The following is a 13,781-nucleotide window of genomic DNA, read 5'->3' on the forward strand; positions in this document are numbered from 1 at the left end:
TTGCTATCAACAAAGACCCAATATCTTTGAAAACAGATTTGTAAGGAGACATTTCAAATCATAGATAGTATGGCATCATGAGTTCAATTGGCTTTCACTCATCTGTTTTCACCTAGTCAAATGTAATTGTTATATTCTGTGGAAAGATAGCCAATATACATGGGGGACATTTTTGAATTGAATGACATTTTAATCACGTATGTTGTTCAAGAATAAACCTGGTGATGATTACGGAGCGCTTACTCTGTGTTAAGAGTTGTACACACATCATCACAACTAGAAAGTGATAAAGTCTGGGATTCTGTTGTACATGGTTCTATCATTTCTGCAAGTGTCAAGATCCTACCAGTGTTATGTCAAGTGGGTCTGTTTTAGACCTCCTTAATCTGTATTGTGTGTGTGTGTGTGTGTGTGTGTGTGTGTGTGTGTGTATGCATGTGTGGATGTATATGTAACATTTTTCCTTTGAAAGCAGGACACTTAATTTTTTTGTAAATTTGGTATTGGTACATGTTTTTTCTGGATTACTCTATCAGATGGTAGTTTGATAATCTTTGGGTCCCCTTTCACCTTCAGATTTAATATGAATGTTCATCTATTCATTTTTCCTGAATAGGTCTGTTGAAGGATTTGGTATCCCCCAGGGATTTCGATGCCGGCACTCATTTGGCCCTCATCAATGCTGTCTATTTCAAGGGGAGCTGGAAGTCACAATTTAGACCTGAAAATACTAGAACCTTTTCCTTCACCAAAGATGATGAAAGTGAAGTCCAAATTCCAATGATGTATCAACAAGGGGAATTTTATTATGGTAAGACATTCTGGCTTTTATTTCTCTCTTCCTGCAGTGTATTAATTAATTTTTAAGAAAGAACGTGAAATATTTATTATTCAAATAGCTTGTCAATCTCGTTTGAGCTGCAATTCAGTTTCCTTGGCTCAATTTTCAAAGGCCTCTAATTAGATCCTGAGTGAATATTACATGCATTGACAGTTTTCCAGTAGACTTCTTTAAATTATGAAGTTGATTACACCTGCAGAGCGGCTTTATTCCCATGTGCCTTGTAAAGAACATTATAAGTTACTCCAGAAAGCCATTGGATTTGGGGTGGTTGTCAGTGACCCATATGTTCCGCTTTGCCCTTGCTTTGGATTCCTTACCACTTTTTGAATTACAAGCATTTCTTTAAAACTTTGATTTCATACTGTGTATGTTTGGTCAGATGTCATTACTCATTCATAGTTTCATTTATTGAAAGTCTGTGATTTGTGATACAACTTAGGATCCTTGGCATTATTTTCAGAGATATTTCATTGGACTTCTCAGAAGTTTAGGGTGTCAATCTTTCTTACACCCTGCAATGAACTGTATTCTTACCCACTCTACTTGAGAACCAAATGTTCAAAGGTCTAAAGGACCTAGATTAGTTATAGGAAAATGCACATAACAGAAGCATTACATTTTCTTTTTGAAAATGGGGGAAATTTTAAGGTAGCAACAGGACCATTTGCTTTAGAGACTTCTTTATGTTTTTATGGAAGCCTGGTGAATTTAGCTAAGTTATTGGAATAAAAATCCCATTACCTAACCAACCTTTATTACCTAATATAGAGGTCTTAAGCACCACAAATACCCTAGATAACTACCTAGGTAATGTAATAGATTTCATTTTGACTATGCTATCTTGGCCTCAAAACTTTTAGTTGTGGTAATAATAAAGTCCTAGGTATTATGTAGTCCATTTTTCCCTTCTTAGAAATCCGGTGGGTATTGGCAAATGTGAACTACATCTAAGTTGGATCTAGGGCTTTGTTTTTCTAACCAGGACTGATCATTGCTTCTGAAGATATTCTTTAACTAAATATTCATCTGAAGTATCTCATTTAAAAATAAAAAGTAAGTCTAGAGAATATATTATGACAATTATGATATAATCCTGGGGATTCTAAGATGAAATAAATACTTTAGGACTGAAGGTTCACTTGATTTCAGGAGCTTTAAAAACAAAACAAAGCAAAACAAAACCCCAAAAGCCTTTTTTCTCAGATACCTGGATACACACACACACACACACACACACACACACTATTTTGGAAGACAGTTAAAACAAATTAAACCTTTTATTTGAACTTGGATATGGGCCTTTTATCACTTTTATTTTTGTTTTAGGAGAATTTAGTGATGGTTCCAATGAAGCTGGGGGTATCTACCAAGTCCTAGAAATACCCTATGAGGGAGAGGAGATAAGTATGATGCTGGTATTGTCCAGGCAGGAAGTTCCACTGGCCACGCTGGAGCCATTGGTCAAAGCACAACTGATTGAAGAATGGGCAAACTCTGTGAAGAAACAAAAAGTGGAAGTGTACCTGCCCAGGTAAGATGTTCCTGTGGGACTCCCTCCAACAGCATAGTGGGAGAGATTTCAATGTAGTTTCCCACTCAGGTCCAAATACCTTTGAATTTTAAGTCTCAGCTACTTTCTTCCCCTACTCCCCTTCTTCTTGTCCCCTTCCCTTCCTCCTCCTTTTTTAAAAGTCGTCTTTTGTACTCACGAGGTCCTGCCCAGAGACACAAGCTCAAGCTCCCTTATCGATTCACTCAGTACTATTTCCTAAGACCTAGTTTCAGATCCTAGTCAATAATCTTAGCTTCATTTTAGAATGTTTCTCAGTAGATCGTCTCTGAATATCATTTGCATTGGCAGTCTTCTGTATTTCATTAATATTTAAAGTTGATTATAGCTGGAGAGAAAACAATCTCCCACATTGTTGGAAGAAGCGCAAGCAAGTTTCTGTGCTCAGTGCCAAGATGCGATCATAAATAAGAAGGAGAAAGATTAAAATTCGCCCTGTGGATTAAATAATAAAATCTGTGCAGGGCCTAGATGTTCTTCTCAACCTGATCTCTGGCCATTCACCACAACAACACTTGGTAGCATGTTCTATCTATGTGCTTGTTGCTATGCTACATATAGATAGCATGCTTTTTCCTGCCTCTGGGTCTCTGCATGTTTTTGCATTGGCCTAAAATGCTCTTCTCATGTTTCTTTGCCTGATACTGATATTGTGTATGTCTCTGTATATTTTTAAAGAAATTCTTTTTGATAAAAAGAGAAATTCAGTATAGTATTAACTCTTCCCTTATTAAATTCCATGAACTAAGTGCAGCATGGCCAAATGCTTCAATTCTGTGAGAATGCAAAGTTATTTAGGATGATTTTAACAGAATGCAAAGTTATTTAGGATGATTTTAACAGAATTCTAAATGAATGCTTAGTAAGGATCACATATTCTAATTCAACCATATTCACTAGAAAATGTGGCCTCCAGGTCCTGTCCACTGAGAAATGGAACATGGCAGCAAAAGAAAATTAAATTTTCATTTTCTAAGAGATACTCTTCAATTATGAAATAGTTTAGCTTGTTTGCTCATATTAATGCCTGATACTAAACTAGGCACAGTTAATTACCATGTATCCATTTCGCCAGAATTTCTATGAACTCTCCCTCTGCCTGGTTAATGCATAGAGAGAAAATAGCTACATAACATAATATAGCTACATAACATGAATCTGGTTTCCCTTTTAAAGAAATTGACTGTTTTCAAATACTTACGTGTAGATAATAATCAATAGGAAAAAATATACCCCTTCCATTTTACAGTATTAGAATCCACTAAGTGTTCAATGAGAATAATCATGTTTATGACCTCATTTTAGCAGAGGTTAAAAAGTTTTAATAGCCATTTCCTAGGTTTACTCAGGTGTCTGTCTTAAAATGTTTGTCTGGTTTTATTCACATGGAGATACTACTCTGAAATGGCAACTTTGCATTTCTGTAATTTTACCAATTCTTGTCCTGCTCCACAGGTGCTTTTACTTTCTATTATATTAGATTTCATGCATATAGGTTCTAAATGCCTTTCTTAAAAGGTATAGGGTATTTTGAGGGGGGAAAAGGGGGCAACTACTTTTGTATTTTTATTATTTTTCCCTCTGAACAATAAGCCCTATAGGAATCAGATACTGAATTGAAATTGTATTTTTATCCAAAATACAAAACTCTATTCAGGAGAGGGTAAAATTGCTATACATATGTGATATCACAAATCCAGTGAAATATCAAAAGGTTAATACATAGTCATAAATTTCTAAGATTTAATGGACACTATCAGATATTCTTCCAATATATTCATGGTAGCAAAAACAGTTTGGCTAATATAGATTAAAAAAATATATGTAAGATATCAAAAAAGGACTTTAGAATAATGTCTAACATCCTATAATTATTATGTATTATCATTATTATTATTTATTTTCAGTATACCTTTTAAGTCCTAGTATTCACCTTGTGTTAACCTATGGGTAACTTTACATATACTTTTCTTCCAGTAAGATTTTTTAAAAACCTTATTCTCATGAACATTACCTTCTTCATTATATAAGGTGCAAGAAGATGGTTCTAAAATAAAAATCAAATACCTTAATATTTGGAATGCAGGGGTACCTGGCTGTCGTATCATTCCACTCTTGACTTTTGTAGTCTCAGATTTGTCATTTGGGATCAGAGTGCTGTAAATCAATGGATATAAAGTGGTTTTCTATTTTGTAAGAAGAGACCATCCTTTTACTTGGAAAATGATTGTCTTAGAAATAAAGCACTTTCGTTTCATGTTTATAAAAGAAAACTAATACGTAAGCCATCCGATATTGTTCTTTAACATAAGTGCTTTTCTCTGGGCTTTTCTACAGAGGGTGTCTTGATTAGTTTCTTAATTGCTTACAAGTTGTATAAATCTCCTTATATGTAATATATATTTATTCTTTCTTAACATTTGCTCTCCACACCGGAGATGTGGAGATGCTTCTGCCCTCTACATACCTCTTCAACTTACTCAGAAAGTTGCAAATGCATGTTTACATTGTTAAAATAGGCATGCCTTTGGGTTTAAAAAAGCAAGGTTGTGGCTTTTTATTTTTGAGTTTGGTGGGCGAAATGTAAAATCTACCTATGGTTTGTTTGATTGTTTTAAAATAGCCATCGTTAGAATTGTAGTTCTTAGAGGTGGGGCACTTTGCAGTCAGACAGGCCTTAGCTCATATGCTCATTCTACCACCTACTAGCTGTGTGACTACGGCAAGTTGCTTGGCTTGACTAAATTTCAGTTTGTTCTTCTGAAGAATAGAGACAACAATGCATCATCTCCTAGGATTCTGTGACGTTATCATAGGGATGATTAAATGAGATACTATATGTAAAAGGATTTGTGTAGTGTCTGGGACACAGTGAGCCCTCAGGTATGGGAGATGATAATGATTATTAGTCTCTGTACTAAAGATTATTTAAGATTATTAAAGATTATTAGCCCTCAGTTATGGGAGGTGATAATGATTGTTAGTGTCTGTATTAAGGATTATTTAAGATTATTAAAGATTATTAGTCTCTAATATGTGAATATTCGTCTCTATTAAGAGGAAAGAGTTAGTAAATGGATGACAGCTGTTTCTCAGTAGTTTGATAAGGAAAGAAAGACAAGAGATGGATAAATAGAAATTGTTCACATCCCATCTTCAACTTTGAACAAACAGTCATGGTCACCTAGATTTTTTTCACTTCAACCTATGTATATTGTCCTATGCTAGATACTACAGATATTGAAATAAAAAACACACTAGATTTGACTCATTTACAGCTAAAGCAGCAGAGATGAAACAGCTATTTAATCAAATTACTCCACCATTACTAAAATGCAAATATACAATACCTTAACACCTATGATAATGTGAATGTTATATGAACTGCAATATCGTAAATGCTGTAACCCAATCTGCCCTTTATTACATGCCTTCTACATACAGGCACCATCCTAAGACTTCTAGAAATCTTTGGGGCACCTGGTTGGCTCAGTTGATAGAGCATGCAATTTTTGATCTTAGGGTTAGGAGTTCGAGCCCCATGTTGGATGTAGAGATTACTTAAAAATAAAAAAAAATTTTTTAAGACTTCTGGAAACCTTATTTAATCCCCTTGACAATACTATGAGGCAGGTATTATCAATGTCAGCCAAATCCAAGGCTCAGAAACTAAGGAACTTGCCCAAATTCAGTCTGGCTAAATTACCATCCTCACCTGAAACAGCAAACCTCAAAAGTGTGAAACAAACCAGGTTGCTCTTAAGAAGCACAGAGAATCCTCTCCTGATCTCTTCCTTCACTTTCCTATTTTAGGTGGATCAGAACATACAGAATATGACCTGGGTCTGTGCCCCTGCTCTGCCATTTATTAGCCATCTGATCTTGGTCAAGTTATCTCATCTTTCTCCTCCTTGGTTTCTTCTTCTATTAACTGAGGATAATAATAATACTGACCTCCAGGGATTTTCGTGACGTTTAAATTAACCTGTTAGAGTCTTGGAATAGTTTTTGGTAGATCCATTAATGAATAATAAATATAAAGCACACACACAAAACACCTTAATCAAGCCATTGACGGTATTCTTTGAGACAGTCCATACTTCCCCACTCATCCCCCTTTTCCACTTTCACAATCAACATCTTCTTTTTGTAGGAAACAAAAGAAACAATGCCAAGTCCAAGTTAAAGTGTAGGATACAGATAAAATTCAGGACTTGGTTTGATATGCTTGCTATACATTTATTTTTCTATTTGTCATATTTTTCATAAACATGAACCTGCTAAAACTGTTTTCCCCTGACTATTCCTCTTGACGTCTGAGTCTTGTTTATAGCAACCATTCCCTTGTCATTCTTCTTAAAACCAGACATCAGAAATGATGTTAATGTGATGTTTTGTGACTGTCACAGACTTAGCTCTTTTAAGGATACAGTCCATTGCCTAAAAACTTACATTTAGGATTTTTATTGATCAAACAGCAACATCTGAGGGAAAAAAGGAAACATTTACTTCTAGTTATTCTCACATTTTATAAAAAAAATAATAACCTTTGCTTAAAAAATGCTGCATTTGTGTGTTAAATGCAACCATGTTTCACTCCATATTTTTCACTAGAAAGATGGGTGAGACAGTTCATTGGTTTGGGAGAGACTCTTTAATACGACTAATCAGATGCTCTGTGGAAACCATTTTTTAAAATTAATATTCTGCTCATGACCACTGTACTTATTTTCATTTCAGTTTTATTTCTTCTTGCAAATGTGATGCACATTTATGTATAATTCATAAAGCCCATTAAAACAAAAAATACAAATTTGTTACTCTTTTGCTTAAAAAAGAATCTCTAATATAATTGTAAAAGTGTACAGTTTTTAAGATGTAATATTTAATTCACTTTTGTTGATTGGTACCATGAGAACAGGCTTAGGTCCTGGAGGTTAATATAACCAGAAAGATGCATATTGTTAACCTGATAGCTTTTATGTTTCCTTTCTGTGAGTGTATGGAGTTGAAATGTAAGAGGTATTCATTATACAGCAATTAGATACAGCATTGGCTTTCCCTTTTCACAGGAAGCTGAGCAAGGATACTAAGAGAATGAAATGCCTTGGGTAAATATTTGATTAGCCACTGACAGCTTAAAAAATCAAATGTATTACTAGGTCACACAATTTTGAAGGCTACTGAGTTACGAGTTTTATATTCTGGACCTCAAAACACTTACTCCATCCTATATATTACAGTTTTGTGTCCACATCAAATACTTTTCCTACTTAATAATCTAATACTATTCTGATACAATATTCTTTTTGCTGTCTCCTCTTTTTATGAGCACAATCGAGTACTACTTGCAGTCAGATGCCACCCAGTTTTAGCATAATTTACCATTAAAATCTACATATCCAACATTTTTATTCTTGTCCCAGGTAACAGGATACTGTAACCAAATACTTTAAAAATGCTGTAACCAAATGCATTTCCCCCTATGTGTCCTCCAGGTTCACCGTGGAACAGGAAATTGATTTAAAAGATGTTTTGAAGGCTCTTGGAATAACTGAAGTTTTCATCAAAAATGCAAATTTGACAGCTTTGTCTGGTAGGAGATAAACACTAATTTTTAAAAAAAATGTTATTTCATGAAAGGTTTTAAAAATGATGATGCACCTTAAAGATTTAAGATCTTTAAATCTTAAAGATTTAAGAGTCAGAATTGTTCGGGGGGTTGGGGCGCGGATAGAGAGGCCACTTTTAGGCAACAGGCTTAAGCAATACAAATTTGATCAAGGCAAAGGGGCCCATAGTGAATGGCTGAATGTAGACAGGCCCATCAGGCGACTGACCTCAAAGTATCCATAGGCCCTACCTAGCCAATGGGCTACTTGCAACCAGGCACAGTTACCAAAAAGGGGAAAATCCCATATGTCAATATACTCCCTCAGCCTCCTCCCTCAAAAGCAGCTTTCACCCACCGGACTTCTGGCAGGCAGTCTCTTCTCTGCTGTCCTGCTCGCTGGTCCCTTATGGCATATTCACTGAATTTCTAGCTCCTTTTAAGAAACAAATAAATACATTTTCTTTTTTAAATGATGATGTTGAACCCTCTATTTACTATGGTGTTCTGAGGTAAAGTAAAGTTATCATTTGTCAGATAAATATAACAAATACATTTACCTTCTATACACAAAGCTATAAATAACAGTTATAAACATTAAGTTTCGATTATTCTGGTCCATGTCTTATCTTCAACAGTAGATATTCTCCAGAAGACCTGTCCTGTACATCTTTAAATTCCCCTATCCTATCTGACACAATGCCTTGTAGATAATCAATAAACATGTTGATTTAATGCCTCAATATGTCCAGTTACAGGAACTAATATAGGATAGAAGGAAGAGAGGATAAATGCATGCCTGCTGTGAGAACCAGACACTTTTTAAAAGAATACCTAGTAAGATGATATAAAGATTATCTTAAGTCTTCAATAAAAAAAGAATGGTTTGGGTTTTTTTTTTTTTTTTTTTTTTTTTGGAGGAGGGTGGAGGGGTTGGGTGAGTCTGGTGGTGGGTATTATGGAGGGCACATATTGCATGGAGCACAGGGTGTGGTGCATAAACAATGAATCTTGGAACACTGGAAAAAAATTAAATTAAATTTTTAAAAAAGGATGGTTTTGAAGAAGTAGCTTCCAAATATACCTGGCATATTGGGTGTTGAGTAATTTATTTTAAAAATCCCAACTGGGGGAAAACCTAGTTGAATTACTGGATTCAGATGCCCTAATTTGTTCAGGGTAACAACATTAAGTACTCAGAACATGTAAAATCCTTTTGGAAATATTTTAAGTAGCTAATCCCAAGACATTCATCATTGAAATAAGGTACCTGTGAGTTTAAGACTTAGCTTATAGGGGGCACCTGGGTGGCTCAGTGAGTTAAGCCTCTGCCTTCAGCTCAGGTCATGATCCCAGGGTCCAAGGATCAAGTCCTGCATCTTCTCAGCAGGGAGCCTGCTTCCTCCTCTCTCTCTGCCTGCTTCTCTGACTACCTGTGATCTCTCAATCTGTCAAATAAATAAAATCTTAAAAAAAAAAAAAAGACTTAGCTTATAGAATGATGTTCTATCATTTCTATAGAATATGGAAAATAAGGGGCGCCTGGATGGCTCAGTGGGTTAAAGCCTCTCCCTTCGGCTCAGGTCATGATCTCAGCGTCTTGGGATCGAGCCCTGAATCCAGCCCCGCATTGGGTTCTCTGCTCAGCGGGGAGCCTGCTTCCCTGCTTCTCTCTGCCTGCCTCTCTGCCTCCTTGTAATCTCTGTCAAATAAATGAATAAACTCTTTAAAAAAATATGGAATATATGGGGCGCCTGGGTGGCTCAGTGGATTAGGCCGCTGCCTTCGGCTCGGGTCATGATCTCAGGGTCCTGGGATCGGGTCCCGCGTCGGGCTCTCTGCTCAGCAGGGAGCTTGCTTCCCTCTCTCTCTCTCTCTGGCTGCCTCTCTGTCTACTTGTGGTTTCTCTCTGTCAAATAAGTAAATCTTTAAAAAAATATATGGAATATAAAACAATCTATTTTCTGATGATATCAACACACACACACACACACACACACAGATATGTGTGTGATGTCTGATGATCTCAAGATAAAAAATAGCTCAGTGTGTAAGTCCTTTAGATATGCAATTTGTTGGACTCAACTCTCCAAGCAGAGAGCTAAGGCATAGAATTTTCCTTAGCAGTTCATGTGCTATAGGAGAGAATTTAGTTTTCCTCTCTAGAATTAAGAACCTGTAGAAAGGGGACGCCTGGGTGGCTCAGTTGGTTAAGCAGCTGCCTTTGGCTCAGGTCATGATCCCAGCATCCTGGGATCGAGTCCCACATCGGGCTCCTTGCTCAGCAGGGAGCCTGCTTCTCCCTCTGCCTGCCATTCTGTCTGCCTGTGCTCGCTCTCTCCCCCCCTCTCTCTCTGATAAATAAATAAAATCTTTAAAAAAAAAAAAAAAAAGAACCTGTAGAAAGTCAAGCTGACTGAATAATAGCTTCTCAACTTGGACAATGGGGACCCAGGAATTGAATTCAGTGAAGTGGGTGCTAAATGAAATTGCATATACATGTGCAGTCACATGCATGTGCCTGCACACACACAAACACAAAAGAAAAAAGAGAGCAGAGATAGGTTCATAGCTTTCAGGAAATTCTCAAGGAGCTGATAATCAAAAAAGGCCTTGCCCTCCCAGATTTAGAATTGGACAGATTGTTTTCCAAGCAGGACTCAGCAGTGAGATGATATTCATGTATTTGATACTGTAGTTTTCACCCCTTAATTAGAGAACTTACTCTAAACACTCAAAACACTAGTAGAGTTTTTCTAAATGTCTACTGTATAAGTGATCCAAATTTTGCTGTCCACTAGAAAAATGCAAATTTTGCCAAAGTAAAGGTCTTCATGGCTCGCATCCAAGCTCCTACAACTTTGAAATTTTCAGTGGGATTGTCAAGGAGGTGGGACTGGTAGAGATTCAAAAGCTAATGGGTACTTTTGTGCTTGAGTCAGAAATGTGTATTTGCGGCTCAAGAATAGTATAGTTAAAAGTTCTTATGTTCCCTTCCTCAGGAATTGAGAGAATCTGTCTCCCATACTGGCCAAATTCCAGCTGGGTAATTACATTCCACTTTCTCACCATGGCTCTATTTTCTGTTTTATTAGAGATTCCTCACTGTTTCACCCAAACATCTATGCAGTTATTTGCCCCACATAGAATATCTGTGGCTTTTCAGTCCCAAGGAAGTCATGCTACAGTGGCCAGTCAATTATTGTGGTCAGTGTAGCTTAAAATTTTTGACATATCTGGGAGGTTTATGATGTAATATTTAACTGTCCAGAGACAATAGAGAATAAATATATATTATGAATGCAGATGGTTTGGAAATTTGAAATAACATGCGGATCTTTCAGAGTTCATATAGTCCACGTTGTGAAGGCTCTGTTGGTTTGACCAAACTTCAGTCAGAATTGATTCCCTGTCAAAGTGCTCCCAGTGGCATGCCTGAGTCCTGGCACCCAGCTGACACTTGGGTGGCACACGGTCGACATACGCTGAAGGAGCAAACGACGGAGGAAGGAGAGAAGAGGTTTCTTCGTGGCCACATTCTCTATTACATTTCTTGGAACACTGAACTCCTTAAAACATCAGTAAGCAATCCGGACCGGCCATCCTCAACCACCATCCAATTTAGTCTTCAGGATGACGTGAGGAAAGGTCTAAAGCCAACTTCTCAAGCTTTCAGGGGGAACTCTTTCATTCTTAACTCCCTAGTTTTTGCCAAGACCTTGGTAGCCTCAGCATGTCAGCTCAGCCCAAATAACACTTCCTTTTTCTCCCTCTCTCTCCCTCCTTCTCTCTCTCTCCTGCTCTCTCTGTCGCGGTCCCTCAATCTCTCTCTCTCTTTCTTTCTCTCTCTCTCACACACACATATGCATAATTTATGAATCATTCATTCAAAAACTATGGGGCGCCTGGGTGGCTCAGTCATTAGGCGTCTGCCTTAGTTCGGCTCGGATCATGGTCCCAGAGTCCTGGGTTCGGGCCCCTCATTGGGCTCCCTGCTCCATTGAGAGCCTGCTTCTCCCTCTCCTACTCCCCTAGCTTGTGTTCCCTCTCTCACTGTGTCTCTCTCTGTCAGATAAATAAAATCTTTAAAAAACAAAATGAAACAAAAACCTAGTGACACAACTATAAGACTTGCCTCTCTGCTTTTGCTAGATTTGATAGTATTTATTCCCTGCATCATTCATTTGGGCATCATATGCTCTGCCCTATGTGGCTGGTGTCCTTTTCACATGTCTAGGTTTTTGCCTCCCTAAATGCTGTGAAAACCCTGCTGATTAAAGTGTCTATGATGTTTAGTAGTCCCTACAAGTACCCAGAAAGTTATTGACATTAATTGATTATTACTTTCTACCTTAATGAATTTCATGGGGAGAATTTCATGGTGTTTAAGGTATACATTAATTACGTTCAATGCCCTGTCTCTTCGTTTCATTTAATAACTCTTTGTGAGTGAGTCAGTTGGTATAAGCTCAGGACTAGGTCAGAAAAATGAAGAAACCACTAAGATATCATACCTGCTCTTAAAAGGGATACAGACTTGTGGGGAGAGAGACATAAACAGTTGGATTTAATAAAAAGAAGCACAATAGATATGCTTTATTGGAGCAATGTGTCCAGGATACACCAGGACAACCATGTCCTGCAGAGAACATTTGACAATAGCTGGAGACCTTTTGGTTGTCACAACTGGGGAGGGCTACTGGCATCTATCCGGTAAAGTCTGGGGATGCTTCTACATTCCTGGGACCTACACCGCATGAGTAGATTATTCTACCCTGCAACAAAGAATAATCCAGCACCAGATGTCATTAGTGATGAATCACAAAACCCCATGCTAGAGAAAGCATTGTGGAGGCAGAGATGGAAAGGAAAGTCAATTGACAGAATGGGAGTGTATTGTTCCAAAGATGGAGGGGGAGAATGTAGGTATGCATTTAAGCTTTCAGATGCAGTGACCATTTTTGAATAATGTGTTAGAAAATGATAGCAATGTTTGTCTCTAGAATATAGAACAGAGGCCCCCAGATGAGAGAGGAGATTTTGTTTCCTCTGTCACTGTGCACTGATCGGGATTTTTTCTTTTGTATGTTTTACTTCCTCAATTAAAATTTTTACTTGAAAACGGGATAAAAACTTTAAAAAATTGCATTCTTAGTAGAATTTGTAAATTCAAAAGAACCCGGGAAATAGTTCAGTACTATTGTGACAGTACTCATTCTTAAATTATGCAAGAAATCTTTTTTTTTTTTTAATGCAGTGAAATCTTATCTTTCTTTAAAAATAGCAACTATGAGTTAGCAGTGGAAAAACAACCCTCTTCACATTTTCTTGCTTCTGGAAAAATTGAGTGACTTGAGCGTCCTTTGGTAAGACCTCTTGAATCCACTCTTTCATTCTCTATCCCATGGCATCCGCCTTTAATTTAGACTCTCATTACTGCTGCCCCAGACGATTTCAATAGCCTCCTAAATGGTTTCCAATCTCTTCTCCATCTAATCTTTTTCCTCTGCCACTGCCAAGATTGATCACCTTAAAACCCACTCTCAGATCATCCCAGTTCCCCTTCAAAGCCTCCCTTCACTCTGCTTTGCACTGCCCATGGCTCAGCAGGGCATTCAGACTTCAGCTCCCTCCAGCCTTAATTCCAGCTGATTCCTTGCACACAGCTTTTGCTGCACCTCACATGTCCCCAGGGCCCCGGCTTTATAAAATCTCTCCCTCCCAAAATATCTCCTGAACGGATCTTCAGCACAAAT

The 13,781-nt window shown here is 37.5% G+C and overlaps 1 protein-coding gene across 6 annotated transcripts in view; it reads left to right on the top strand.

Moving 5' to 3' along the window:
- The window catches only part of SERPINI1 (serpin family I member 1), a 71,576-nt gene that overhangs the window by 46,766 nt on the left and 11,029 nt on the right, over nt 1-13,781 (top strand). For all 6 annotated transcript variants that reach the window (XM_082741203.1, XM_082741198.1, XM_082741200.1 and 3 more), the window contains 3 exons: nt 617-811; nt 2,171-2,375; nt 7,913-8,010. In XM_082741203.1, coding sequence (XP_082597329.1) covers nt 617-811; nt 2,171-2,375; nt 7,913-8,010 — 498 coding nt within the window. The remainder of the gene's footprint in view (nt 1-616; nt 812-2,170; nt 2,376-7,912; nt 8,011-13,781) is intronic.

The sequence above is a fragment of the Mustela nivalis genome (genome assembly GCF_964662115.1).
Source record: "Mustela nivalis genome assembly, chromosome: 1".
Classification (NCBI taxonomy): Eukaryota; Metazoa; Chordata; class Mammalia; order Carnivora; family Mustelidae; genus Mustela; species Mustela nivalis.